Genomic DNA, 27,130 nt, shown 5'->3' with positions numbered 1-27,130 from the left:
CAGGCAGCTCTCTCTCTATCTTTTGTAATCATTTTTGACAGATTATGTGAATGCTTGTTCTACAGACTGATACATATTGATAGAATGTGTCTGCTTGTGCTACATTTCCCTTTCATTTGCTTGCTGCCGACACGGCAGGTCACTTTGCAAATGGCATTTTTTAAAATTATTTTTTTTGTGTGTGACTGTGAATGCTACAATGCGAAGGTTACAAATGTTTCCCTTTCAATTTGGCAAATTGATACATTCACAGATTGTATCAATGTGTGAATGCTTTTGCTACATATGTGTATATAAGGCAGAGCTTCTCAATTATTTTCTGTCATGCCCCCCCTAGGAAGAAGAAAACTTTTCGCGCCCCCCGCGCGACTGTAAATAGTATCGTTTGTCTATAAAATTGTTATAAGTACTGTATCCTTACGGAGCCTCGCACCCCCCCTGGGGGGCACGCCCCACTATTTGAGAAGTACTGATGTAAGGAGAGATGGCATTCTGGGGTGGCAATCGGAGAAAAAGCAAAGAAAGAGAACGCAGAGATGCATTCTGAGGTGAGGTGGTATTATTATTGTTGTTGTTGTTGTTGTTGTTGTGACAGATTATGCAAATGCTTTGGGCTGGAAGGGAAGGGAAGAGGCCGGCATCCTGAGGTGGGGAGGCTGGAAGGGAAGGGAAGGGAAGAGGATCCAAAGAGGAGGAAATGTTGGCCAGGAAGTGAAGGGGAAGCTAGAGGCTGGCATTCAGAGGGAAGGCTGTGGAAACCCATGAGATGACTTTGGGGGAGTCACACTCTCTCACCTCAGGGGAAAGGCAATGGCAAATCTCCTCAGAACCAATCTTGCCAAGAAAACCCCAGGATGGGGGTCGTTTTAGGGTTGCCATAATCTGTAATGACCCAAATACACACACACACACACACACACACACACACACACACACACACCTGGAGGTTTTTAAATTTGACACGTTGACAGAATATGCGCACACTGCCGCCAGTTTTTTTTGTTTAAAAGGAAGGGGTAAAGCACCCATTTGGTTGGCCAATGGCTGTAGCATATGTCACCTTTGACGAAAGCAGAAGTGAATTTGATTGACAACAAAGGAGGCTCCATTTTAAAGCGGTACTGCAAATGTGAACTTGAGAGGGGCAAATTGCATTGATCAAGGTAAAGGGTAGTCAGAACTTCTATCCGGGGGGATTCGGTATGGGGGCAACCGGCCCTATCCAGAGAAAATGGGCTAGTGAGAATGGGGCCATAGATTCTGAAATACTATAGAAAATAAATATAAATCCATAATATGTCTAACTCAACATGGTCCCTTATCTACTTATGTATGGGTCCCCTGGACTTCCCAGTGTCATGATGTTCAGGAAGGGACATGGGAATTTGCCAGCCAGCACCTCCATGATAAGCTAAGACAAAGATTAAACAAAGAGATCTTAATGGCCATTAGTTTAAATATCCCTTCATGAACTTGATTGATTGACTCTTTTCTCATGACTCCATCATCACGCTGACTAGATAGATTACTGTGTTAACTTTTTACTGTGCTGGTGCCAAGACAGCCATGTCATTGTAATGGTTGACATCTTGCAAAGCTGGAAAGAAAGTGGTGGTGTGGAAACATCACACATTCTTTCCCTTAACCAAGGGGCAGGCCTTCAGCAGTAATCAAGAACTATACCAGGATATAAACTGTTTGCTGAGTTTTCTTTTCTTAAGACAATTTGTCTACTACCTTGGGAGCTACCTCTGGTCCTGCTCATCTTGCTACCAGCCCTTGCTCCCTTTGATGTCTGAAATCTGCTCTCAGCACCAGTGTCCAACTAACAGTTTCTGTTAACAAATACTACTGTTAGCTCTGTCCCAGCTGCCAGATTTGCCTTTTAGATTTATACCTAGTGTCCCATAGACTAAGAACATGACACAGAATAATCTGTCAGTCATTAAAATGAATGTTCAATAATTCTGACATGAAAATGGCATATACATACTGGTCTCCGCTCTTGTGTTACTCACTTTAAAGTAGTCACATTACAGCCTGTTTCCTTCAGAATGTCACACAGAGCTTTCACTCCTGAGTTTCCAATTCTGTTACTTCCAAATCTGCACAGGAGGAAGAAAATAAAAACAAGATCCTGATTCCAGAAAGAATGAGAAACAAATACAAGGAGATGCACTCTTCAGGGCTGGTAACATGACATGCAATGAAGAAACCTAACAGCTCATTCAGGATCCTTGATAGCAGAGCATGTTATTAGTCAGGGATGGTGAAGTGCTTAAAAGGGGGGGGGGGGACTACTGCTTATTAAGAGCTAAAGTATCAGCAAGTGGTTGTATGGAAATACAATGGACAGAAATAAGAATCCTAAAATCTGTCATAGTCCCATTAATATCTAGATGCTTATGGATCCATTGTGCATCCCAGACACCCATCCATGCACCAAGTAAACCCTGCAATAAATTATGTTACGTTAGCTTAATTGTCATGCTCTGAGGTTTCTACATGGACATTTCTGTATTTGGGAAATTCTCAGACTGCTAAACAGACTAAAAGTTCTTATATTAGAGCCAACAAATGTTAGGTTTGGGAGATTTAGTACCAGATGAGGATTGTAATTTTCATATTTTAATCTCTGAGACAAGAAGATGGTGATTTGGCATACCTTAAATAATTAATGAGGCCAATCTTTGCATGTTTTTTCTAAGTCCACATATCACAATATGGATCAGACTTCCTATTGGCTATTTCCCAGAAGGAAGGCATACAGACAGAGAGAATGAGGCGGATCTAGGAGCTACATATCAGGCAGTGGCACAGGATTAATTCCTTAGGTCCCACATCTCCCAGGATGAGGAGAAGCTTGGCCTTCAGTGATTATTCTTTCCAGGGAGCAATATTCATAATACAGGGGCTAGAGCTACTTTAGTCCAACTCACATGCTCTTCACCTGAATCCCGAAATGCCCAAGTATGTGTGGTTCCTAAAAAACAGGAAGATGAGGTCACTTACTCTAATACTGAACAGTTTTTAATTCCTGGAGCCAATGCCCTGATGTGATGAGAGGTCAACCTGCAAAAAGTTACATCAATGGAATGGTCCTTGATTGCACTGTGCTGCAAGCAGAAAGCCAGAACCCTGCAATCCAACACTGAGAGTGTATTGAAAGAAAGATCAATAATCTGGAAATGATTCATCACACGCTTTGCAAATTCTGATTCCTGGATCTCAAACAGACAGTGGAAAAACCTCAGCAGGCAATGCCCTTTCCGAGGAGGATTTTCAGCAGCCACTTCCTCAGCTCTCTGAAGTAAAAGAGGCTTTACAAGGTCAGATGTCTTACACTGCAGTGTTTGCTCCAGAAAGGTGCACACTTTTCCGCTGCTTAAGCCAAAGATAAAACACACAGTTAATGTCAAATGCTCATTTCCTGGCTTTTCATGCTCAACTAGAAGTCTCTTCAGGTCCTCCATATTTTTTTCTAGCTCTCCTGTTGATTCATCTTGTAGAATATACCACATCGCTGCAAAATACTCCTGAAAGCAGAGGTGCAGAAAACTGTAGAGGTTGTGTTGGCTGATCCCCTTCTTGAACATTCTTCTGTCTAGAAACAAGTCTTTAAGAGAAGAAGCATCCAAACCATGTTTCTTTATATCCTGTTCCTCAAAGAGGATCTTCTGTTCCAGGATGCCATCTCGTGCTAAAGAACAGAGTTTTCTGAATTCCTTTAGAGCAGGTATTTTCTGTGTCTTGCAATCATGTTTAAGCAGACTGTGAGAAAACTGCACAAAGACCTTTGTTGTGGTGTCCAAAGTGTCTGCAATCTCTTCTTCGGTTTCCAATTCAACCTTAATAACTGAACATATGATCCAGCACACCATTGGGATGAAGCAGATGGTGGACACTGCAATGGTATTTTCGATGAATCTCAGTGCTATGTTGGCTTTCCGCTCATCTTCAAAAAATTTTAAAACATATTCATGGCGACCCTTTTCAGAGAATCCCAAGATCTCAGTGAACCTGGGAAACTTCAAGAACCCCTGCAGCCTCTCTGCAGCACCAGGTCTTGTGGTGATTAACAGGTAGGACTGTGGCAAGAGTTTTTTCCTCAATAAGCTGCTCAGAACAACTTCCACAGACATCTTTGAATAGGGATCATCACAGAAATTATCTCCTTCAGGTTTCAGAAAGCAATGAAGCTCATCAAAACCATCAATAATGAAAAGCAGCTTTTCTGGGTGAGTTAAGATTTCTTTTACTGGGGCATATATGTCCTGACACTGCTCTACTATAAGGTCAACCAGGCTGCTAGGCTCTTCAAAAAGGCTCAGTGCCCTGCAATTAAAGCAGAACACGTAGTCAAAGACATCCGAATACAGCTCTCCAGCAGCCCAGCCCAACATGATCTTCCGCACTGTCATTGTTTTACCAATCCCTGCAGGTCCTTGCAAGACAACTGTTCTTGGGGTTATTCTGGATTCATCTGGTTCAAAGAGGCTTTCAATGTCAGTCGATAAATACTGAGAACTGTTGTTCTCCAAGATCTCCATGTGCAACCTACCAGTGGCAGAGAGTTCGTGTTCCCTGTGCTTTTGAGATCGATGCTTCTTGATGATAAGCAGTTCTATATAGCGCTTATTCAAAGGGGTGTTCTCACCAAGCAGACTGTTCCTGTCTTCTGTCAGTTGGTATTCTTCCATGATGTTCTCAGCATATTTCTTTTTATAACCTAGTACAGTGCCATATAACAACAAAAAGAAGGGCCCATTATCCATGATGGTTCTTGTAGTAATGTACTAGCCTATGAAACTAGCACTCCTTTGACAGTACAGAATAGGTGTGCTCCCCCTCTGTTGTCCTTCAGCCAGAAGACAAAAACATTTATTCAGGCAGCACTTTAGTAACTAAGCTAAGCTGCTGTTGATGCGGTTCCAACCAGTTGGATGCTGGCTATGGTTTAGTTTTTGTTTTATACTGTGTTTTCAATTCATTTATGTTTAAGTTTTAATCATGATTTACAATAGGTTTTAGTCTGTATTTATTATTATTAACCTTAAGTGTCTTTTTCAGCAGAAAGATTTGGTATATACTAAACAGTATAAACTAAACTAAAAATAATGCTCTGTCTTTCCCAGTGATTCTCTCTACAACGACCTAAATCACAAGTTGCTTTAACCCAACAAACTGTTCTTTTCCTCAAGATGACCAAAATGTTCTAAATTCAAATTATCTGAAGCAGACACCATGGTCCAAAACAGACTGCAGAAATAATCCAGTTTGAGACCACTTTAACTGTCTTGGCTCAGGAATCCTGGGAATTGTAGTTTATTGTGGCACCAGAGCTCTCTGTCACAGAAGGCTAAATGTCTCACAAAACTACAGTTTCCAGAATTCCCTAGCATTGAGACAGGGCAGTTAAAGCGGTCTCATTTCTGCAGTGTGTTTTGGACTTATGTTTGTCTGCATGAATGCTTTTTGAACTGTCCAGATATATGGGGAAAGACTTAAATTCACATTTGTTTCTAACAACTGCTGGTCTTCCTCTATCACCAAATGCTCTGTATCACCAAGTCCTTCTATTACAACCCCTCTAATTTTAAATTTTGCATAGTACAGTAGTACTAAACCAGGGAGTAATATAATTACATCTTCTAGTCCCCATGCTTATCTGTTGTCAACATGTTCCAATAAGTCTGCCTGTGTTTCCAGCTTTTGTTTTCTTCTCACTGGATTGTACACAATAGTGCCCTTCTGCCAGTAAAATTGACAGGGTTGATGAGTTAAACTCTCTATATCCCCTGCAGTTCCAGCTCATTTGCTCCAGTGGGTTGGGTGACTTGTTCTGTTCACTGTGTAAGCAGAAGTTCATGTGTACATCAAGGGTTATAGCCCAGGCTTTCCATGCTACCAAATCTATATTCAGTTCTCTTTTCTGCTTCCCTAGAATTATGACAAGGGATTCATATCTTGTGTATAATACTAACAATTATAATGGCTTATGAAGCTGTGTTCTCATACCTTGCATTCGCTTCCCAACCGCTGGAAAAAAAAACAAGAAACAAAACAATCCAATCAGTCAGGCTATTGCAAATGGTAGATTTTAAACTTTCAACATCCTGCACTGTCCTAGGACAAAGTAGCAGATTATATATTCCATATCTTTTACTTCAGTGATAGCTGAACTCCAATTCTCAGCATTCATCACTAGTGGCTGTAGTTTCTGGGATTGCTGGACATGGCATCCTGAAACATGTGGAAGGCAGCACAGTTCCCATCCCTGCTCTACTATGAAGTTCCATCATACACAGCTTTGAAACAGCTAAGGTCAGTATCACTTAATCATATTCTATTTCAGGATCAACTAGTTTGTCAGGCAGGTGTGGTTAAATGATTCTAGTTTAATAAGGCTCCCAGCCTTGATTTGAAAATAAGTTTTACTGAAAGGCAAAGAAATGGGAGAAAAATTGCTAACTGCACAATTAAGTATTGCACAAGCACTGGGATAAGTACAACAGGGCTTAAGAAACCAAAGAAAGCTTTTTATTTGAGGTTTCAATGAGTAAGGAACTGATGGCAGCATGGGCACTCAGATGACACTTGGAGGTGCCTTCAGTCATCTATAAAAAGGGCACAGGTGAAGGTTCATGGCAATGAGGGCACACAGCATCCCCAGGGTGTAGAAAGAGTAGAGGAGTTGCAGTAGGAAAAGCAAAAGGGTGTAAATGTAGAAAGGGGAGAAAGCAATACAGGATGGGCTGGGTTTGGGTGATCATCTCCTAAAAATTATTAATAGCAATATAATAAAAATGTTAACTACATAACATATTATGTGTGTGTGTGTAAAAAACAAATGCATACCCTTGATGAGTTTGGAAGCACTATACTTAAGACCAATGTCTTCAAAGACAGTCACCATCATGGCTGCAGCCTTGTCCTCATAAAATTCAACCAGGAGTTCAACCAGAACCTCCCGTTTTGCTTTTTCCAGCCGTCCAAGTGGAATGTTCTTACTCCCAGGAGCTACTGTGGTACGTAACTTGAATTTAAATTTCTCAAATTCGTCTTCACCAAGATCTTCTAAGGCATCTAGAAGCAAGTCCTGCATCATCACTGTTCCTGAGTCCATTGCTGTCACAGCCAGGCTGCAAAAACAGAACCAGTGCCAGAAGAAACACTGCAGACATCAGCACCAAGAGAACAGGAGAAGTGTGCCACATCTCCTACACTGACTACCATCTGATAGAAGGATGCTCCTATCATTAGGCTGAGCAAGGTCTATGGCAGGAGATTGAGGGTATCATAAAGGGCAGGAATTTTTTAGTTACTGAATTAGTAGTTATTGCAATGAATTTTACAGCCAGGAATTGGGATGTGGAGCAGTATTTTTTAGCTCTTGCTCTAAATAACTTAATTTAGGTAGATAACCAACGCCACCAACACTGGGTCCACAGTTGCTCCACTGCAAAATACCTGAGGCAAACCTTTCCCCACTTTATAGAGGTGTTTCAGGTAGCGAGGAGGAGAAGTTTGCTTCAGGCATTTTGTAATGGAGCAGCTGTGGGGAGGTAACGAAGATAATGCCCAGAACAGGGCTGTGAAGGAAGACCCCAGACTAGAAAGCCTCGTTCAAAGGGAAAGAAAGCACAACCCGTTTTTATTTGAGGGATCATGGGGCTGTCACACGCCTCACTGATACAGTGCTATTATTATCCCACTTTAACTGCTATGGCTGCCTTGTGTGGAAGCCTGGGCTTTGCAGTTGAAGGGGAGGCATTTAGCATCCTCAGCCAGAGGGCTCTTAGGCCTCACTGAACTACAAATCCCAGAATGCCACAGGGGCAGCCAGAACAGTTAAAGTGGAATAATAGCACCAGAACAGTGTAATGTGGTACTGGCTTTTATTTCATTTTGCCACATACTTTGTTCAGAAAGAGCTCCTAGCTGTTTCTTGTTTTTGCAGCCTGATGGGGTGGACTGACAGTCAAAGAGGGGTGCACACTTTCTGGTTTTATATGGGGAAGGCAAATTCTCCACGTATCAAGCTTCAGGTAGACGTTGCCCCAGTTTTAGTGACAGTGCCCCCCCCCCAGCACACTGTGCCCTTTAAGAGGTTTTGGACTCCATCTCCCAGAAGCCTCAGCCGTGTTGGCCAATAGCCTGGGATTCTGGGAGCTGGAGTCCAGGATCCCTCGCAGAGCACAGTTTGAGGGGGGCCACCAAACACAAAGGCCTCTCCGTTCCCCACGTCATGGCCTTCTCTGCTGTATACTCTCTGGGCACAGATATAGCTGACAGGGTTCCTGGAGACTCTTGGGCTTTTTGCCCCTTCTTCTGGCTGACAGAGTCAAGACAAAGAGTCATACAGAACCACTGCCTGCCTCCCAGAAGCAGAGGAGGAGGAGGAGGAGGAGCTGTTGTATGGCACCCACCTGGCGTTTGTCATGCTGAGTTGCTCAAACACCCGAGAGGCAGCCCTTGGGGGGCTTTCCCTCTCCCAATGGCGCCTCTTTCCCTCCACAAAGCGGCCAGGCCTGAACCGTTCTGCAGGGGCCTCGCCTCAGAAAGTGAGGCCTAAGATGGAGCTAGGGCCCAAGAGGGGCCTAGGCCGCTTCTCCAAGGATATGGTGAAGGAGGAGGAGAAGAAGGAGGGAACCACCTTCCAGAGACGGCCGAAGAAAAGTCCCCTCAGGCGAACGGGAAAGTGAAAGCAGCCCGAGTCCCGACCCTGGCGAGGCCAGGGAGGAGCTTATGGATTATTGTCTGTCTTCTTGGCAAGATGTGCTCAGAGGGGGTTTGCCATTGCCTTCCTCTGAGGCTGAGAGAGTGTGACTTGGCCCCAAGGTCACCCAGTGGCTTTACATGGCCGAACCCTGGCCTCCCAGAGTCCTAGTCCAACACTCAGGCCGCTCACTGAAAGAAAGAAAGACGTTGGCAGCAGAAGCTTTCTTAGACTTCAGTCTACTTCCTCAGATGCACTGAAATGCATATGAGGAGGAAGTAGACTTAAGTCTAGGAAAGCTCATGCTGCCAACTTCATTCAGTCAGTCTTAAACAGGGGTAGGCAACCTGCGGCCCAGCGAGGCCTTGGGACCGGCCCCAGCCCAGTCCTGCCGCCGATTTCCGCCGGGGCCTTTGGCGTCTCGTGTGAGGGGCTCGGTGGAGCAATTGTCTATAGAAGCCTCAGAAACATGCATTTATCTTAACATTTTTTTAAAAAATCAGCAATTTTTTTCGCGTGTCCTCCATTTTTATTTAAAAAGTGCCCTCCATTTGAAAATTTTGTCCTACATTTGTCTCAGTTTATTTATTTACTTAATTTTTTTAAAAATTATTTAATTATTTATTTTTTGGCTTCGGCCCCCCAGTTGTCTGAGGGACAGCAACCTGGCCCTCGGCTCAAAAGGGTTGCCTACCCCTGGTCTTAAAGGTGGTACAAGATCTCTCTTCATACTGATCTACAGACTAACGCAGCTATTTCTTTGAACTCAGACCACTAGGCCACACTGGCTCTCCTCTGCACTGTAACATGTAGTTTGAGGCATCTGTACTGGAGGAGTAAAGCAGTTTTGCCACCGCTTTATCCGCCACGGCTCCATCCTACATAACCCTGGGATGTGTAGTTTTGCCATGCCACAGCACGCCTTGGCAGAGAAGGCTTAAAGGCCTTGTAAAAACTACAGACCCCAGGATTCCATGGGATGCAGCAACAGCACTTAAAGGGCTCTCAAATTCTTAACTCAATTAACTCTCAATTCTTAACATTACAGCAGAGCCTGGGGTGCAAGAAGGTAAGGGCTCTCACCCCTAAGTCACTGGCACTCGGGTTTCTTTTTTAATTAAAATTCTCCAGGAGTTACTTTTCTACCCGAATTCACAAGATGGTGTGCAGTCACTACATGTCTTCTTTTTCCACTCTTCCAGTATCCTTTAACTCTTTACTGAAATGCATTGTAACCCATTCTCCTATCCAGCTCCAATAAGGCCTTCCTCTGATAGTCATATAATCAGGTTTAGGATTGAACAGAAATACTATTCATTTTCCCTCCCTGAAGCTGCAGGTGGCATAAGGTTAATCTAAATTTAGTCCTAGAATGTAGGTGAGTAGCATGTGGCCCCACAGACAATGCTAGCCTGCAGTCTCCATCATCCTTCACTGATTTTGTTAGATTGCCCACAAGTTGCCCTACCCTACCCTAGGAGCATTGCAATTCTGTTTTACCAGTAGTTAGAAGGAACACTGGAACAAAATACTAGGAGGAGAAGCCTGGAGCATACACTTTTGCTTGACAGAGGCTTCTTGATTTTGTTTCATACAGTCCTAGAGTGGGAAGAGACCTCATGGGCCATCCAGTCCAACCCCATTCTGCCATGCAGGAACTCTCAATCAAAGCCCACCCCCCAATGGCTTTCCAGCCTCTGTTTAAAGACCTCCACACAGAAGGAGACTCTACCATACTTAGGAAGTGTGTTCCACTGTCACACAGCTCTTACTGTCAGGAAATTCCTCATAATGTTAATGTGGAATCTTTTTTCCTGTTCTTTCCATCCATTGCTCTGTGTCCTAGTCTCTGGAGCAGCAGAAAACAAGCTTGCTCCATCCTCAATGACATCCCTTCAAATATTTAAACATGGCTATCATGCAAAGGCAGGCTTACTGCTGAACATAAAGAAAACAAAAATAATGAGCTGGAAGAGCTACATAAATTCAACCTAGACAATAAGGAAACCAAAATAGTTAAAAGAGTTCCTGTACCTTGGATCAAACACGGATCAGAATGGAGATTGCAGCCAAGAAATCAGAGGAAGACTAGGATTGGGAAGGACAGCTATGAAAAAACTAGACATGATCCTACAGTGTAAAGATATACACTTTAGATATACATTGGGACCTCAGTGTCCACGTGGAATCTGTTCCGGGCCCCCACCCTCCATGGATACCAAAATCTGCAGGACCTGAAGTCCCATTGTCCACAATGACAGTGCGTCTGTGTGCATGCACTGCCACTGGGGACTGTTCCTTATATTATTATTATTATTATTAACCTTTATTTATAAAGCGCTGTAAATTTACACAGCGCTGTACATACAATCTTTTTAATTGGATGGTTCCCTGCCCTCAGGCTTACAATCTAAAAAGACACGACACAAAAGGAGAAGGGAAAGGTGGTGGGGAAGGGGCCTCTCTAGTAGAATAATACATATAAAATACATAGCAATACAGGAAAAATGGCCCATGCCGCCATTGGGGACAATGCAGGCTGGCCGTCCATGGATGCTTAAATCATGCAATGGATAGCAAACCCACAGATAACAAGTCCCCACTGTATAACTGAGCACTAAAGTTGGAATAGTCCTAACCAATGTATTCCCTATCACTGTGTATGGATGAGAGCTGAACAGTGAAAAAAGCAGATAAGAAAATCAACTCATTTGAGATGTGGTGCTGGAAAAGAGTGCTGAGCTTACTGTGAACAGCCTAACAAATGGGTCAGTCAGTAGATCAAACCTGAAATCTCCCAGGTCACAGCATGAGAAGACAATAATGCTGGGAAAGGTAGAAAGTAGTAAAAAGCAAGGAAGACTGCCTGCCAAATTGATAAGACTCTACCACTGGCCTAAATTTGCAAGACCTAGGGGGGAATAGTGGCGGACAGGTCTTAAGAGATCTCATTCACTTGAGGGCAGCTAACAACAATCGTGTTACTTCTTAACCTTCTTTTCCCCTGGACTTCCATTACTTAACCACTTTTCTATTATTGTTGTTTGGACACAATTCTTTATTTTTATCTCCTTCTGCATTTCATTCAATTTTAGGAACTGGGGCAAGTCAGCGTGTTGTTTACCTTGGGTACATTCATATAAATGAGAAGTGTCTCATGTTTTTAAAATAATAGTTATATTAGGGATAGCTGGAGGGCTGACTGGAAGCTCTTTTTTTGTATTACCATTCATGCTGCCAGATGAGAATCAGTTTAGCATTCATGTATGAATTGGAAGTCCTTACTAAACATGAATTCATCAATTTTCCATCATTGATCTTTCACAGAAATAATGCTGAAATTCCCTCTTAAGACTTCAATTGTATTTTTAAAATGAAATTCTAATGAAGGTACAGTAGTTTGCTGTCACCCTTGAAGTCATATATCCCAACACCAGCTGTTGTAACATTTGTGCACTAGGCCAGAGAGGGGCCTAATTTCAAAAGCCCTTTGCAAGTGATAGGTTCAGAGCAGCTGCCCTTCCTCCAGTACATCACTGGAGAAGGTGGAATAAAGCACTGCCAGTTAAGGAGTCCCGGTGGGCTTTTGGTCCCCAACAGAAAAAGGTTCTGTTATCCGTTCTACACTTCATCCACTCAGTTGGTGCTACAGTACATAGTTTATATTCACATCAAATAATGAAAGAATGCCCAAGAACATTGTCCCTTTGACCATCTATGGACTTTCCTTTCCTGTTGCACAATGTATTAACAGTAAAAAGAAACAGGTTAAGGACTGTGTTCTTGTACTAGCTTATAAGAAATATAAGAAAATCATAAGCAGATGCTTTTGCAGGTCAGCTCAAAGGTGCTATTGCCTTCAAAAAGGCTTACTGCCATCTATGTATTGCAGGACTGCAGTCCTCTAGTATCATTTCCAATATGATTTTGGTTTTGCCTGTTAGACTACTTGGTTATCAAATTGATCATATTTCATAGTTGGGTTGTTTTTTTTGGCCACATGGAGAAATTGAAAGCTTAACATCAAACACACACACACAAGTCCACTGAAGTACAATTCACTGAGGCATACATCCAGGCAAAGGGGGCAGAATTGCAGCTATCTTTCACTTGTACAGTACTTATTCTAATCCAAAAGTGAACAAAGCATGGCTACCAAGGCTGTTTTTGCAGCCCATCAGTTCTTCTTCCATGGTTCCTGCATCAAAAACTGGAAAACATTTTTCACACTTAGAATCTTCTGGAAGCCCCATTTAAGACTAAAACAAAATAAACCAAAAAGATACAGGAGCCACAAAAACTATTTTGCAATATTTCCACTTCTTATACTTTCCACTGTCAATGCTAGAGGGGACAATTTGGTTTCTGGTCTGCTCAATGTTGCTCACTTTTGCTCTAGACCTGCTACTGAGGGAGTGCAAGTCCTATAAATCACTTGGTTATGCTGGCTAGGCTAATAGGAGCTGCAGTTGAGCAATATCTGGGAGGCTATGCTAATCTAGATCCCTTTTTGGGGTTGCCAGCAAAATTTCCTTAATCATACTTGGCAGGTCAACATGAGCTATGTGGTGGTAGGCAGGCACTTTTTTTATAAGGTGTGTGCTTGAGAGAATGATTATGTAGTCAGATTAATGATGTAAATCCTAAACTAGGGCAGAGAGAATCATCATCTTTACACATTGATAATGTTATGGAGAAATTTCCTTATATCAAAATAAAGTATAAGAATCTTCATGTTTAAACAATACACTTGATGTTTCAGCTTCATCTAATTATTGGCACGTGGCAAAGCTGTTACTCTCCAAAAGGTCACAAAACACACAGGAACCAAGAAAGAGGCTGAACAAGTGAACCTATTGGGAAATTATGGTATCCACCAAAACATCACATCATTGTGGCACTGTAAAGGCTGCATAAACTCTATGGCAGTGCTCTAAACTAGCTACAAGATGACCAGACATGTTCAGCAGAGGTGGTTTTTATTGTTGAAACACAAATGGAAAAGACACCCCAAGTTGCATTACAGAATAAAAAATACTTAAAAAACCAAGTCAACCCCTTCCTTGGCACATGATTTTCTCCCCACCCCGCCCCCCATATATACTGCACATTTATTTTACTGGGCAACTGCAGCAAAATGAGTGACGTCTTCCAGCAATAAAAGCTATATGCAGGATGTTTATTATGTATATCTGAAATGGCTAGAGATGCCCACTAGGCATATTCCCTAACACCTTAATCTGTTTAGATCCTTCAAAACAACAATAATAACAAAATTGTGTTCCCAGAAACTAAGATTTGGTTTCACAAGAATTCTGTTGCCGCAAAGCAAGACAGCTTCACAAGCACGGGGGAGAGGGGGGCATGACATGAGTTGCATGAATCAGCTTGTATAAAAATCACATAATTAAACATGCTGCAATTTCAGCAGGAATCACCCACACAAAGTCACAGGCTCCAAATGCAGCTTCCCAAGGGGCAGAAACAAGCATAACTCCCATCCATATTAAGTAATGAAGAAATTTGATGTCTGAGCATCAGCTTTGTGAAGAGCTGCACATTATTTTCCAGGATGGCTCCTTGCCAGCCTCCATCACACCTATGTCAGCGTTTCACCTTTTGTTACCTGCCAATGGGAAGAAGAGAGCCAGATTAATAACACTGTATTCCTATGCACACTTTCCTCTGAGAAAGTACTATTAAACTCAGTGAGATTTACTTCTGATTAGACATGCACAGGATTGCACTATAAACTAATCCCTCCTAGGAGGAACGTGGGTGGATGAATTCTGGTTTTGTTTCACATGCCCTGAATGATGAAGAGAAAAGTCCTTTTATAGTCTAATAATAATAATAATAATAATAATAATAATAATAATAATAATACATTTTATTTTTATCCTGCCCTTCTGGGCCTACTCCCACCATTGTTCAAGTCCCTGCCATCACAATCTGAGTAAAGTCCAAGCTGCTACACCTTCTGAAACAGTTTAAGAACTGGTCACTGGATGCTGTCTCTGAGATGCTACTGTTAAATCAGTTAGAATAGGGAAGATACTTTAATCAGTTTGCTATTTAAAACATGTATTTGTAAGTCTCAACTTCCATAACGTGGCAAAAGAAACAAACTGGTGGTTTTTTGGGAGGACAATTTCCATTATCCCCAGCTACCATGGCCAAACTTGCTGAGGGATTCTGGGAGCTGCAGTCCACCGTTTCACTACCGTCTGTCTGTCTATAATACCATAGATATGGATCCTATGACAAAGTCTACGTAAACCAGTATTCAAAGGGACCTTGCAGCACCTTTGAGACTAACTGAAAAAGAGAAGCTGGTAGCATAAGCTTTAGTAAACTTGGGCCTACTTCCTCAGTCCAAATGCATGAAAGCTCATGCTACCAGATTCTCTCTTTTGGTTAGTGACAAAGGTGTTACAAGATCCCTTTGAATATGGATTTTCCAGACTAACATGGCTATGTCTTTGAATTCTAGAATATTTACTCTAGTAAATCAGTTTTCAGCCATTGGCCTTAGTTCTTCTTGTACCTCCCATACTGGAAGAATTCAAAGGCATAACTGTGTTAGTCTGGAAAATCAGTGTGCAAAGGGATCTTGTAGCACCTTTGAGACTAACTGAAAAAGAGAAGTTGGTGGCACGAGCTTTTGTAGACTTAAGCCTACTTCTTCAAGATACATAGAGAGGAGGAAGAAGGCTGTTACTTCTATTATTTATTTATTTATGGTATTTATACCCCGCCCTTCAGCCCTAATGGCGATCTCTTTTTCAGTTAGCCTCAAAGGTGCTGCAAGATCCCTTTGCATACTGATTTCCCAGATTAACATGACCAGGTCTTTGAAGTGTACATAATCCATAACCTGATATTGCAGCTGGAGAATAGGGGTGTTGGGATCAGCAGTATCATCTTCATGCAACCCTAAAGACCCTAAACCAGTGGTTCCCAAACTGTGGTCCTTCAAGTGTTTTGGACTTATTAAGCTCCCCAATGTCTTGTCTGATGACCAAAGTGACTGGGGATTCTGGGAGATGAAGTACAAAAAACACCCAAAAACCAAAGGAGGACCAAAGTGTGGGAATCCCTCCCTTCCCAGCCTTGCTGCAAGCTCTGGTGTTTATTCAGTGATTCCCAGACTTGGATTTTGGAGTTCAGTTCCCAGAAGCCCCAGCCAGTTTGGTGAACAGTCAGGAATTCTGGGAGCTGAAGTCCAAAACAGTGCTTTGATTTAGATTTCCTGCATGGCAGAATGGGGTTGGACTGGATGGCCCTTGCGGTCTCTTCCAACTCTACGGTTCTATATCAGGAGGGCCAAAGTTTGGAAATCATTAGTTAACTTTTTTTGGCTCTCTTTGTTGACTTTGGATACTATACAACTTAATTTGGGTAGACAGGGAACACCATCTCCTTAGGCAGCTTCTCCTCCTCCTCCTCTGCTTCTGGGAGGCAGGCAGTGGTTCTGTATGACTCTTTGTCTTGACTCTGTCAGCCAGAAGAAGGGGCAAAAAGCCCAAGAGTCTCCAGGAACCCTGTCAGCTATATCTGTGCCCAGAGAGTATACAGCAGAGAAGGCCATGATGTGGGGAACGGAGAGGCCTTTGTGTTTGGTGGCCCCCCCTCAAACTGTGCTCTGCGAGGGATCCTGGACTCCAGCTCCCAGAATCCCAGGCTATTGGCCAACACGGCTGAGGCTTCTGGGAGATGGAGTCCAAAACCTCTTAAACGCAGTGGTCCCCAAACGGTGCCCTTTAAGAGACTATGGACTTCATCTCCCAGAAGCCTCAGCCATGTTGGCCAATACCCTGCGATTCTGGGAGATGGAGTCCAAAACCTCTTAAAGGGCCCCGTCTCCCTCTCTGTGTGTCTTCTCACCCGGGCCTCGATGTACTCGATCCTCCTCTCGAGGGCCGTCAGCTTCTCGTTGAGGGTGGCCAGGCGGGAGCGGCAGGACATGTCTGCGGGGAGAAAGACCAGGCGGGTGAAGAGAAGGACGGGCCCCTGCGGAGCAGCCCCGCCCCAGAGAGAGAGAGAGAGAGAGAGAGAGGGAGAGAGGGAGGGAGGCTCCTACCGAAGGAGTTGAGGAAGTCCGCGATCTTCTTGATGGAGCTGGTGATGACCTCGATGTACTCGCGGTTGGCCCAGTCCTGGTGGATCTCGCGCTGGACAGGGTCCTCCTGCACCGACATCGCCGCCGCTACAGCAGCCCCCTTTGCACACCAAGGAAACCAACTGCGCCTGCGCGGACCACAAGACCACTCACTGACTCGCTCCTCTTCCTTCCCCCGCCCCGGAAAGGGCGGAGGGAGGCACTGCGCGTGCTCGCCCAACCCATGAGCATGCGCAATGGCTGCTTCTGCCCAGCACCCTTTATTGGCAGCAGAGAACCGTTGGGCGGGAGGGCGTGGCTTAGGCCTGTGAGCGGAATGTTTTGGAAGGCGCTTGTTGCGTCGGTTCTGTTTACATTTGTACGCCGCCTTTTCACATCAAAATGGAGCTTTCAAGGCCCATAGAAACAAACAAGCATTAAAATATAATTACAACAATAAAAACCATTATTCAACACTTTTCTGACTTATGGCGAGTCTATCAGAGGGTTTTCTTGACAGGTTTCATCAGAGGGAGTTTGTCATTGCTGTCCTCTAAGGCTGAGAGAGTGTGACTTTGACTAAGGTCACTCATGGGGGCTTACATGGCTGAGCTGGGATTCAAGCCCTAGTCAAAAACATGTTGTTGTTGTTGTTATAAATACTGTAATAATAAAAGCTTAATTTTTATCCTGCCTCTCTGTCACAGACAATCGAGGCAGATGACAATTAAAACAAGAACGTGGCTACTCCATCATATCCCAATCAACCCCTCCCTCCCTCCCTCCTCTAAAACAACAAACAGATTAAGCGTTAAAAAGCAATACAGTTAACATAACCAGGGAGGGGCAGATGGGACACAAGCACTCAGTGGGATGCCAGACCCAGATTCAGCTGGTGGCCGGGTTTGCTATTCAGGGAAGGCCTGCCAGAAGAGATCCGTCTTCTTGACAGCCTTTTTAAAGCTGTCCAAGCTGGCAATATGACAGATCTCCTCCCACAGGCCATTCCATAATCTGTTGTGCGCTTTCAAGTTGTTTCTGATTTATGGCAACCCTATATTGAATAGAGTGGTTTGAGCTTTGGACTATGATTCTGGAGACCAGGGTTCGAATCCCGACTCGGCCATGTAAATCCAGTGGGGGGTCTTGGGCAAGTCATGGTCTCTCAGCCTCATAGGATGGCAATGGCAACCTGCCTCTGAAGAAAAACCTGTGATAGGGTCGCCTTAAACTGCAAACGATGAAGCTATCATGAGGAGTTTCTTGACAAGATTTGTTTTCAGGGGGTTTTGCCCTTGCCTTCCTCTGAAACTGAGAGCATGTGCCTTGCCCAAGGCCACCCAGTGAGGTACCATGGCCAAGTTGGGTCATAGTCCAGTGCTCAAGCCACGCCACTGTTACACTGGCTGTACATTGGCTCATAGTAATCAATAAATATTAAGCAGATTGTTTTTTGTAGGAAGAAACCCAATACCTTAACTCCAAACAGAAATCACAGCATTTTTAAATGGTTCGTTTCCTTTAGCCAAATGGCAAGGCAAGGATGTTATGCTTAGTTCTTGAAGTGGGCAACTTGTGGTCTCCTCTGTTGTTGGATTGCAGTTCCCAACATCTTCTATAATTAGCTTAAGTGGACTGGACTGGCCATGTTTGTAAAGTGAATGTCATGTTATAAACTAGAAAATTAATTCACTGGAGTAACCATAGTAATTTAAATTGCTTTATTGTCAGCTGACTTGATTAAAATGTTAGCAGGCCAAGTGATTCACTAAGAATAGCATGGAGGTTGTTATTGCTACTGACCATGTGCTTAGCTTCAGGTTGTCTGTTGATTTATGGCAGCCTCATAAATTCCATAGGGTTATGGATTTCAAACCCATAAAATTTCCATTAATTTCAAATCAACAGGAGTCAACTTTGCTGCTGCTAATGGGTTTGAAATTTTATTGCCTGTGTTTGACTGGTTTTTCCCAGGTCCCCACTTTGCCAAGCAAAGGAGTGCCCTCACTGAAATCATTCCAGACCATCTTAACTGACAACAGAAGTAACATCCGAGATAAAGTATAGCTCTATGACTCTAACATTGTCACTTTTCTACTCCTATGTGGTTGTTAACATGTTTGCCTGATGAAGCCGCCAGTGTTGTTTCAAAGGCTTTTGTATGTTTTAGTTCGCCCAATAAACCTATCACTCTTTTGTGGATTTTGTAGTAGCTTAACTAGTTAAATAGCAAATTAATTTCAAGTTCTGGAACTAGAGATTATGGTGGCTGTAGTCCAGAAACAGCTAGAGGGCCACAAGTAGCCAGTCACTGGTTTTTGTTTGTAGGCATTATATTCTGATGGACATTTCATTCTGTTGCTGATGTCACAGACCTTGTGGCACATTAAAGACTGCAGATTTATTATGGTCTAAGAAACACTCATGGACAAGATTTCATGAGATTAGGAAAGGAGAAAAATTTATAGGACTAAATGAACAAGTAATGGAAGAGACAAGCGGTACCTATTCTACATCAGCACAAAACATCAACAGATTGCTTTATTTATTTTTACAAGTGTAGGGAGAGGGAAAACATTGCCTCCATTCCTGTCTCAGACATGCGCAAATATTGGGATTTTTTTTAAAAATGCTTTCTCTACAACTAATTAATGGTGCACTATGTTGGAGGGATTTGATGATTTTTAATTCACTTTTGGAAAGCACCTTGTATATATTGAAAGATAAAGAGTCTACAGCACTGTTTAGGAAACTAGGAAAATGAAAACCAGAGTGCTGTATATTTCTTGAATTAATAAATTCAGAATACTCATTAATAAGGAGTTAGATCAATTAGTTCTGTGGAAGAAAGGATGTTATTTTGTTTGTTGCAATAATTGATCAGTGAAATGCCATTAAAACATGTGATAAAGGTCAAATAGAGAGCTACTGGGAAATGCTATGCTATACCTAGTAATTTTGATGGAACCCTCTAAAATGAATAAAGTTGACCAGGCTGTAAAAAAAGGAAAGACACTCCTCCCCCTATTCCATTATAAGCCAGTACAAATGTACACTTGGCCCTTCTTATACACAGATTTTTTATACATGGATTCAAGCATCCACAGCTTGAAAATGTTTTAAAAAAAAGTATAAATTTCAAATATCAAACCTTGATTTTCCATTTTTTATAAGGGACACCATTTTGCTATGTCATTATATTTAATGGGACTTGAGCATCTACAGATTTTGTTATCCATGGGGGATCTTGGAACCAAACCATAGCGTATAACAAGGGTCCACTGTATAATGCTTATAGGCTGCATGCCACATTAGTCTTGAAACAACAAAAGAATGGGATGTTGGCAGAAACACACTGATGGCAAGGGATTTGTCACTGCACAAAGCAATGGTTGAACTGTACACTTTATTTAATAAATCTGCAAATAAACCTCAAAGGACATAGCATAAAACTTCCAAACTAGAACACAATTTTAATACTAATACTGAAATCTTACAATGAGCAGAAGTGGATAAGAGAAATGAACAAAGAAATGGTTTTCCAGAAGAAACTCTTAAGGCAGGGCATCTTGTCCTAAAAGTGAATAAATATAAAGCTCATAATCCAAAACAGCTTTGACATACTTAAGCACACTGATTTCAATGGGCTTAAATACATGAAACTGGCTTTAGGTAACAATCAGTAAATAAATATAATCACCACTGATTGAAACAGATATGTGTCAGAGTCAGAAAACCTGAAAGAGATCACAGTAGCCTTATCAAAACGGGATATTAACAAACTTTTGTACCTCATATATTGGTTTTCTAGATTCAACTCTACTTACATTCTAAAGATTATTTTAAAGTTTTAATTTCATCCCAGTTCATTAAGACAAGTCCTTAAATTATGCAATCACCTGGGATGCCAACTGTGAATGACAGTTTTCCAACTGTTATATTGATGTGTTTTACCAACATAAGGTCAACATTTGGCACGGGAAACTAGTGGTCCTCCAGATGTTGGACTGCAGCGCTTATCTACTGTAGTGTACATAACCATGATGGAGGAGGGTGGCACTGCATTTTCATTATCTGGAGGACCACAATTTTCCTATTCCTAAGCAACATAACAATGTCTCCAACTGGAGACCTCAGAAATTCCTAAATGTGGCTGGATTTCATTCAAAGTATGTTCAACTACCATAAAAGAATGGTTATTGTTTCCTCTTAATCAGCAACCCTCTACTTTACATCTCAACATATTTTAATTCTTACTGGCCCAAAGAAATATTTAAAAATTGTTTTAGATATTCTTAGAACAGTGTAGGAAAGCTAGGATTGGAAAGAGAGCAAAATATACACTGTAGTAAAAGGGAATAGTATTCGGAAGCAAGTCTGGGAAAGTGCTTAATGACTCATTTTCAAACTGAAAATCATTATAGATAATTTAACATTTAAAGACAGTGAAATTACACTTTTTAAGTGTACTCTAGCACTGCCTGGACAACAGGCAGAAATTCACTGTGGCACAAAGTTTAGAGTTGCACATTCCAGTCAACTTTGTTTCTTTCATCTCACAAGTTCCAATAATCTGTCCTGTGAAGTTAGTTTACCCAGTGATGTATTTCTAATCAGAGCTGTCTTCATCACTGTCTTTGGGATCTGTCCTACTATTATTCTCTGACTCTTCCTCCTCCTGCTGTTCCTGGTGGGAAAATACATGTTTAAGTAGAGAAGAGTGAGGGATACAAAATATATACAAATTTGTTACTAGAACTCCTGCAATCTTAACACACAAAAAGGCCATTGTTGACTTTATTTATTTATAATTGTGTACTATGACTTCATTTGTTTCCAACTCAGTTAAATGGTTTTATAGTTTTACAAACTGTACACAATTTGAAACAGTTCTCCAAATGGATAGTGTACTGACTTGGGATGCTTCCAGATAGGTATCTTAGTGCTAATAAATTAGTGCTCTTCCACTGCAAGTTACAGGAGTATTGCACTTTGCTGGGGATTTCCATCCTACTGAGGATATCGTACTTTCCCCCAGTGCTCATCTACTGTGTTCCATCCATGCCTGTAAGCATGACATAGGTACTGTAGGTGTGGAAGGCCCAGTACCCCTGTGAAATCACTGAAGAAGAAAAACATCCAAATAATTCCTAAAAATATATTTCAATTATTTATTTACCTGTATTTTTATACAATCATACACCCATATTGCATGTTTCTATAATTAACCTGACTGTATTATTCAATGCTTGCAAAATTCTGATTGGCTAATGCAAAATAAGCTTGTGTTTATTTACCACCAAATGATTATTATGTTAGTAGGATTTCCCAATGTTCTCCTTGAAATTTCAAAAAGAAAGGGTACCATGTTTGGGACCTGACTCAGGTATATACAATAATTAGAAAGAATGACGTTCTTGAAGAGGTAGTGATCAGAAAGTTTTTGTTTCCCTTTCTTTCTTTCTGGCATTAATCTTATATTTTCACCAGCCTGCTACTGTATGTGACTACTTAAGTCAAACTATGCCTCTTAGAAAAGACTTAGGAATAGTAGGGCTAAGAGCATTTACATCCTTTGTTATTTCTTCTATTCTTCTTCTGCCCCAAAGCTGACTCTGTAATAAGATAAAAAAATAGAAGCAATGGCGGAAGATAAGAAGCTGCTTTACATTGAAACATATCATTGGTCTATATAGTCAAATGACCGCAGCTCTTCAATATTTCAGCCCTGCCCCTCAACCCTTTGGCACTGACTGTATGGAGTAGGTTTGGCAGATGGGATGTGCAGGCCAAAACAGCCCTAACGTAAAAGCATGTATCTTTCCAATGATCTATTACTATTTTATTTATATAGCGCTGTAGATTTGCACAGCGCTGTACATAAAAACAACAAATATAAAAGAGTAAACCTGCCTATGGCGTACAATCTAAGAAATGATAGGATAATACAAATAAAACACATAGCAATACAGAAATGGTTCAATAAAACAGGCAACAAAAAGAACATCAAATAGTAAGTGACAATCACGCAATGTCTGGGAACGCTTTTCTGAACAGGATGGTCTTCAGCTCCATTTTGAAGTTGGTTAAAGAAGCGATGGATCTTGCTCACGAGGGAAGAAGGTTCCAGGAGTGAGGGGCAGCGAGTGAAAAGGGGCGAATCTGATATGGGGCAGAGGAAATCCTGGGCTGGGACAGCAGACCTTGACTACCAGAATGGAGGGCCCTAGTGGGAAGGTGAGGAGAAATAAGGTCTGATAAGTAAGGAGGGGCCAGCCCATGGAGGGCTTTAAATGTTGACAGCAGGAGCTTGTACTGAATGTGGAAAGGGAGGGGGAGCCAGTGAAGGGATGCCAACAAAGGAGAGATATGGTCAGAGCGGTGGGCGGATGTGATAATGCGTGCAGCTGAATGCTGGACAGAAATTAAAGGACGAAGGTGAGAAAGAGGATGTTACAGTAATCAAGTCGTGAGACCACTAGGGCATGGACAAGGATCTTGGCAGTAGAGGCGGAGAGATATCTATGGTCCTTATTATACAGAACATGGATTACAAATGGATGACATCACTGGGAACAGCATAAACTGTTATGTGATTCCTCTTGAGTCACAGCAGTTTTACACTAAGCTCTTGTGTGTAGAAGCAGACTCAGATAAAATAATTTTTCAGAAAGTCTCACCTGGAAGAATCTCTAAATATTGGAATTGAAGCAGTCGAAGAAACTGTTCTTGCTTAGCTACATTTTAAAGTCTGGCTGAATAGGTTTTTGTATTGTCACTTAACTAGTAGTTGCAATGGAGCTGCTAAGATAGTACACATACTAGAATCAGCTTTTTAGGAATCACAGCTGAAGGACTTGTTTTTGAGGGGGGAGATCTGGCAAAACCTCAGTTAAACAACAAGTTTAGTTGATTCTTGCACAGAGCAAGTCAGACACCAGAGAAGTGGTGAGCAAGCAACAGCAGTGGATAGAACTATAACTATTTTGCTCCCTCTATCCATGCAATTGTTGGATTCTTTACCAAAATCAAAATGGGACAGTAAATAGTTTCAACAGCCAGTGGGACCAAAAATGGGACAGACATATAAGATAACAATGTGGAAGATTTTGTTCATCAACTTGTTAAGGGCCACAACTATATCTGGAGTCTTAAAATACATAGGAAAGAGATGGAATATGTGCATATCTTTGCTCTTATTTCCACTCTTACAGACTAGAAAAAAGCAGCATTGTTGCCACTCCAGGTCCATGAGAGGAATGGCCTGATCTAATTTTCTTTCCTAATCACATTTGTCTGCAGATCCACTGAGTTTGTCTGTATCCACTGAGAGATTGTATAAAATGTGTTAACAAGAAAAGAATAACAGCATTGTGATTCTAGGCTGCATTGCTGAAATTATAGTCATAGTTTGTTTTTTAAAAAACGTACAATTCTACATTTGCTATACAGTACAGGCAACAGACTGATGATCTTGAAACATCGCCGTCACATTAGTTACTCGGCCATTAGAAAAATACCTTCATAGGATCTTCTCCAGCGATCATAGAAACATTTTCATCCTCCTGAGACACCTGTGAAAGAATCTCCTCTCCCTAGAATAAATACAATACTGATGATAGAAATGGAACTCTGAAATTTACACACTGTATCTACCAACTGGTCTAGAATACTGTTAAGTGATTCCATTAAGAAAAGTTGGTCAGCATTTCAATAGCATAGTTTACAAACTTCAGTATATGATAGATAGGATGTAACTAACTAAGAAAAGGTACAGTAACTGAACAACAAGCAATACATCAACGGATGTGTTAGTAGGCCTTTTAGAGTAGGCTGCATTGAAACCAAGGGTGTTGAGAAAATATATCAACTATGGAAACATTTGGCATATAGACACATGCTGCAAAAAAGTTAAATCTTGTATACAAATTTCCAGTAACATGTGTCTATATGTGAAATGTTTCCATAGGTGATATATTTCCTTGACACCTTTGGTTTCAATACACTTACACCTGTGATTGGTAATAAACAGTTCCTGATAAAAATAATGCCAGAACCAGCAATAAGTATGTATCTAAGATATGCTGGCGACACTTACGTTGTCTTCCAACACCTCTGGACTCAATTTAAGCTGTTACGTATACTTTTAAAGCATTCTACAAGTTAGCACTAGGATATTTGAAAGACTGCTCCCATATAAAGTTTAATGTGTATTAAGATCCTTTGTGCATGTTCTCCAGCACATGCTGTCAACATCTGATATATGTTTTGTTGCAAAATGGCATGCAGACTCTTTTCTGTGGCCCCACAGTCTGGAACCCTCTACTTGTTTGTTTAATTTTGTTTTTAAAGTTGATTTACTTGTTCTGCCTGCCTTCTTCTTCAATTTTACTTATTACTGTCTCATATTTTTCATACATAAATAATATTTGTACTTATTTTGAATACCGTCAGTAATTGTAGCTGAACTTCTCTCTAAATAATATGATGCTATTTTACAGGTGGGAGAACACATGGTCATTAAATTGTCTTCTGAAATAAGTACTGAAAAGGAATTTCAACACTTTTAAGTCATTCAACTGCCTTGGAGAAACAGGACAGCCCTGTTCTTTATTAAGGGAAAATGGAGAAAAATGCTATACACTCCAAATGATACAGGAGTTCAGGTCAATGAAACAGTTATATTTTAGCACAGGGATACCATTCATTTTGTGTAATTCTATCTTCATTTCTTCACTGAGTAAAGTTCATTGCTCATGCTGTTCATTCAATTTTTAAAAATGGTATATGATTATGTTTGAATATAATAATAATAATAAACTTTTATTTATATCCCACTTTTCTGTGACAGGACAATCAAGCGGCTACATGTTAAAATCCACATTACAAATTTATGTCCCAAATTTCCCCCCCCCCTTAAAACAGGTTTAAACAAATTACAATTAAAACATCTATTAGAAACACAATAAAATACAGCGAGGACAGAGCGGTGGACTGATACATGATGCGGGGGGCATCATGTATCAGCCAATAGACTGAATCCAATTGCTAGTCCAAACTAGAATTCCAGTCAATCAATAGGACTTACAAAAATGTTAATTTGCCAACCAGCAATTGATTCAGATCTACCTCAGTTTGAGTTAGTAATTGCATTTAGGCCCATGAGGTTTACAACAAGCCTCTGCCTGCCAAGAAGAAGAGCCCTCCTCCCGACCACCATCTTGAGGGGAGAGAAGCAGAGTCATGATGTGTTATGTACTGTTAATCTGATATTGGAAACCGCTTTGATTGTCCACGGAAAAGTGGTATACAAATAAAGCTTATTATTATTATTATTATTATTATTATTATTATTACTACTACTACTACTATTACTTTTGAGTCATGGTACATGGGATTAACCTATTGGATTTCCAAGTCTCTCAAATAAAAGTATCCATTACAGTTGTATCGAGCCAAGTAAGGGGTGAAACAGACTGTCCCAAATGGACGGCCTGAAGCCCCCCCCCCCCCCCCCGGACAAAGCCAGATTGGGGCCATGGCAACATCACACTGTGGCCCTAATCCACCTTTTTGCTGGCCAAAAAAGAATAATCGAAATGCCACACTGCTGGAGTGCCTGGAAGCTGGCCCACGTGTGGGCAGCTGGGCAGCATGAAGCTGGCTTCTGGGTATCTTGGAGGCGTGTGTTGTGTGTACACCACGTGGCCCCAAGTTGTCTGGAAGCCGGCTTTATATGCCAGTCTGTTTCGGTGCTAAATAAATAACTCACAGGACATAAAGAAGTGTCTTCCATCTGGAGTCCTGGTGGCACAGTGGTTAAATGCCTTTACTGCAGCCACTCACTCACAAGCCACAAGGTTGTGAGTTCAGTACCAGCCCAGGGGCTCAGGGTCAGTTCAGTCTGGCATCCTTCTGAGGTCATTAAAAGGAGTACCCAGCTTGTTGAGGGCAATTAGGTTACACATTGTAAACCGCTTGGGAACTGCTTAAGTGCACTGATAAGCGGTATAGAAATGTACTTGCTATTGCTATTCTATCTGCATTTACTTACCTGTAGGTCCCTGTTTTTGAGGACACCCAACCAAAATGCCTCCTGACAATGGTTGAGAGCCAGCATTGCTTTCACTCGGTATACAAACAGCTCAAGGGACTTCTTTAGGAGAGGCACATGGCTGGTGAGTCCTGTATCTTGATGAATCTAGTGTGGAAGCAATGAACACAAAGTAATTACCACTGAACTGTTTTTGTATCCCTTACTGTGTGTCATCAATATTATTCAGTATTCCCAAATTTAAAATAGGGTCTGA

At 41.6% G+C, this 27,130-nt stretch overlaps 3 protein-coding genes across 8 annotated transcripts in view; all 3 read right to left on the bottom strand.

The window, feature by feature from the left end:
* LOC121923559 (NACHT, LRR and PYD domains-containing protein 3-like) overlaps positions 1-8,757 on the bottom strand; it is a 15,773-nt gene extending 7,016 nt beyond the window's left edge. The window contains exons 1-5 of one of the 3 annotated variants that reach the window (XR_006102395.1): positions 8,430-8,757; positions 6,859-7,142; positions 6,019-6,039; positions 2,666-4,729; positions 2,019-2,105 (exon numbers count right to left, since the gene is read on the bottom strand). Coding sequence is in view for 1 of the 3 variants with exons in the window: in XM_042454095.1 (XP_042310029.1) it covers positions 2,019-2,105; positions 3,013-4,729; positions 6,019-6,039; positions 6,859-7,142; positions 8,430-8,443 (2,123 nt within the window). In the remaining 2 variants the exon portion in view is untranslated. Of the gene's footprint in view, positions 1-2,018; positions 2,106-2,665; positions 4,730-6,018; positions 6,040-6,858; positions 7,143-8,429 lie in introns of those variants that run through there. The other 2 variants (XM_042454095.1, XR_006102396.1) reach the window with 2 other exon arrangements.
* A 4,924-nt stretch (positions 8,758-13,681) lies between these two features.
* Positions 13,682-17,026, bottom strand: BRK1 (BRICK1 subunit of SCAR/WAVE actin nucleating complex). Its single transcript, XM_042455664.1, has 3 exons — positions 16,803-17,026; positions 16,607-16,689; positions 13,682-14,345 (listed from the first exon to the last, which is right to left on the bottom strand). Exons 1-3 carry the CDS (start codon positions 16,918-16,920, stop codon positions 14,319-14,321), a joined length of 228 nt encoding a protein of 75 aa, XP_042311598.1. The 5' UTR covers positions 16,921-17,026; the 3' UTR covers positions 13,682-14,318.
* A 3,163-nt stretch (positions 17,027-20,189) lies between these two features.
* FANCD2 (FA complementation group D2) overlaps positions 20,190-27,130 on the bottom strand; it is a 66,145-nt gene continuing 59,204 nt past the window's right edge. For 2 of the 4 annotated variants that reach the window (XM_042449951.1, XM_042449953.1), the window contains exons 42-44: positions 26,875-27,021; positions 24,341-24,415; positions 20,190-22,435 (exon numbers count right to left, since the gene is read on the bottom strand). In XM_042449951.1, the coding sequence (XP_042305885.1) occupies positions 22,337-22,435; positions 24,341-24,415; positions 26,875-27,021 (321 nt within the window). In that variant the 3' untranslated portion in view covers positions 20,190-22,336. The remainder of the gene's footprint in view (positions 22,436-24,340; positions 24,416-26,874; positions 27,022-27,130) is intronic. The other 2 variants (XM_042449955.1, XM_042449954.1) reach the window with 2 other exon arrangements.

This window comes from Sceloporus undulatus, chromosome 2 (assembly GCF_019175285.1).
Source record: "Sceloporus undulatus isolate JIND9_A2432 ecotype Alabama chromosome 2, SceUnd_v1.1, whole genome shotgun sequence".
Classification (NCBI taxonomy): domain Eukaryota; kingdom Metazoa; phylum Chordata; class Lepidosauria; order Squamata; family Phrynosomatidae; genus Sceloporus; species Sceloporus undulatus.
The sequence above is the reverse complement of the archived record's forward strand: the minus strand, read 5'-3'. Positions and strand labels throughout refer to the sequence as shown.

Excerpts from the sequence above, each read along its gene's own strand:
- BRK1 (XM_042455664.1), bottom strand. The coding sequence starts at position 16,920 with ATGTCGGTGCAGGAGGACCCTGTCCAGCGCGAGATCCACCAGGACTGG. Across the intron at positions 16,690-16,802 it reads GGACTTCCTCAACTCCTTCG|ACATGTCCTGCCGCTCCCGC; the intron begins GTAGGAGCCTCC and ends TTCTCCCCGCAG. Across the intron at positions 14,346-16,606 it reads TCGAGTACATCGAGGCCCGG|GTAACAAAAGGTGAAACGCT; the intron begins GTGAGAAGACAC and ends TCCCATTGGCAG.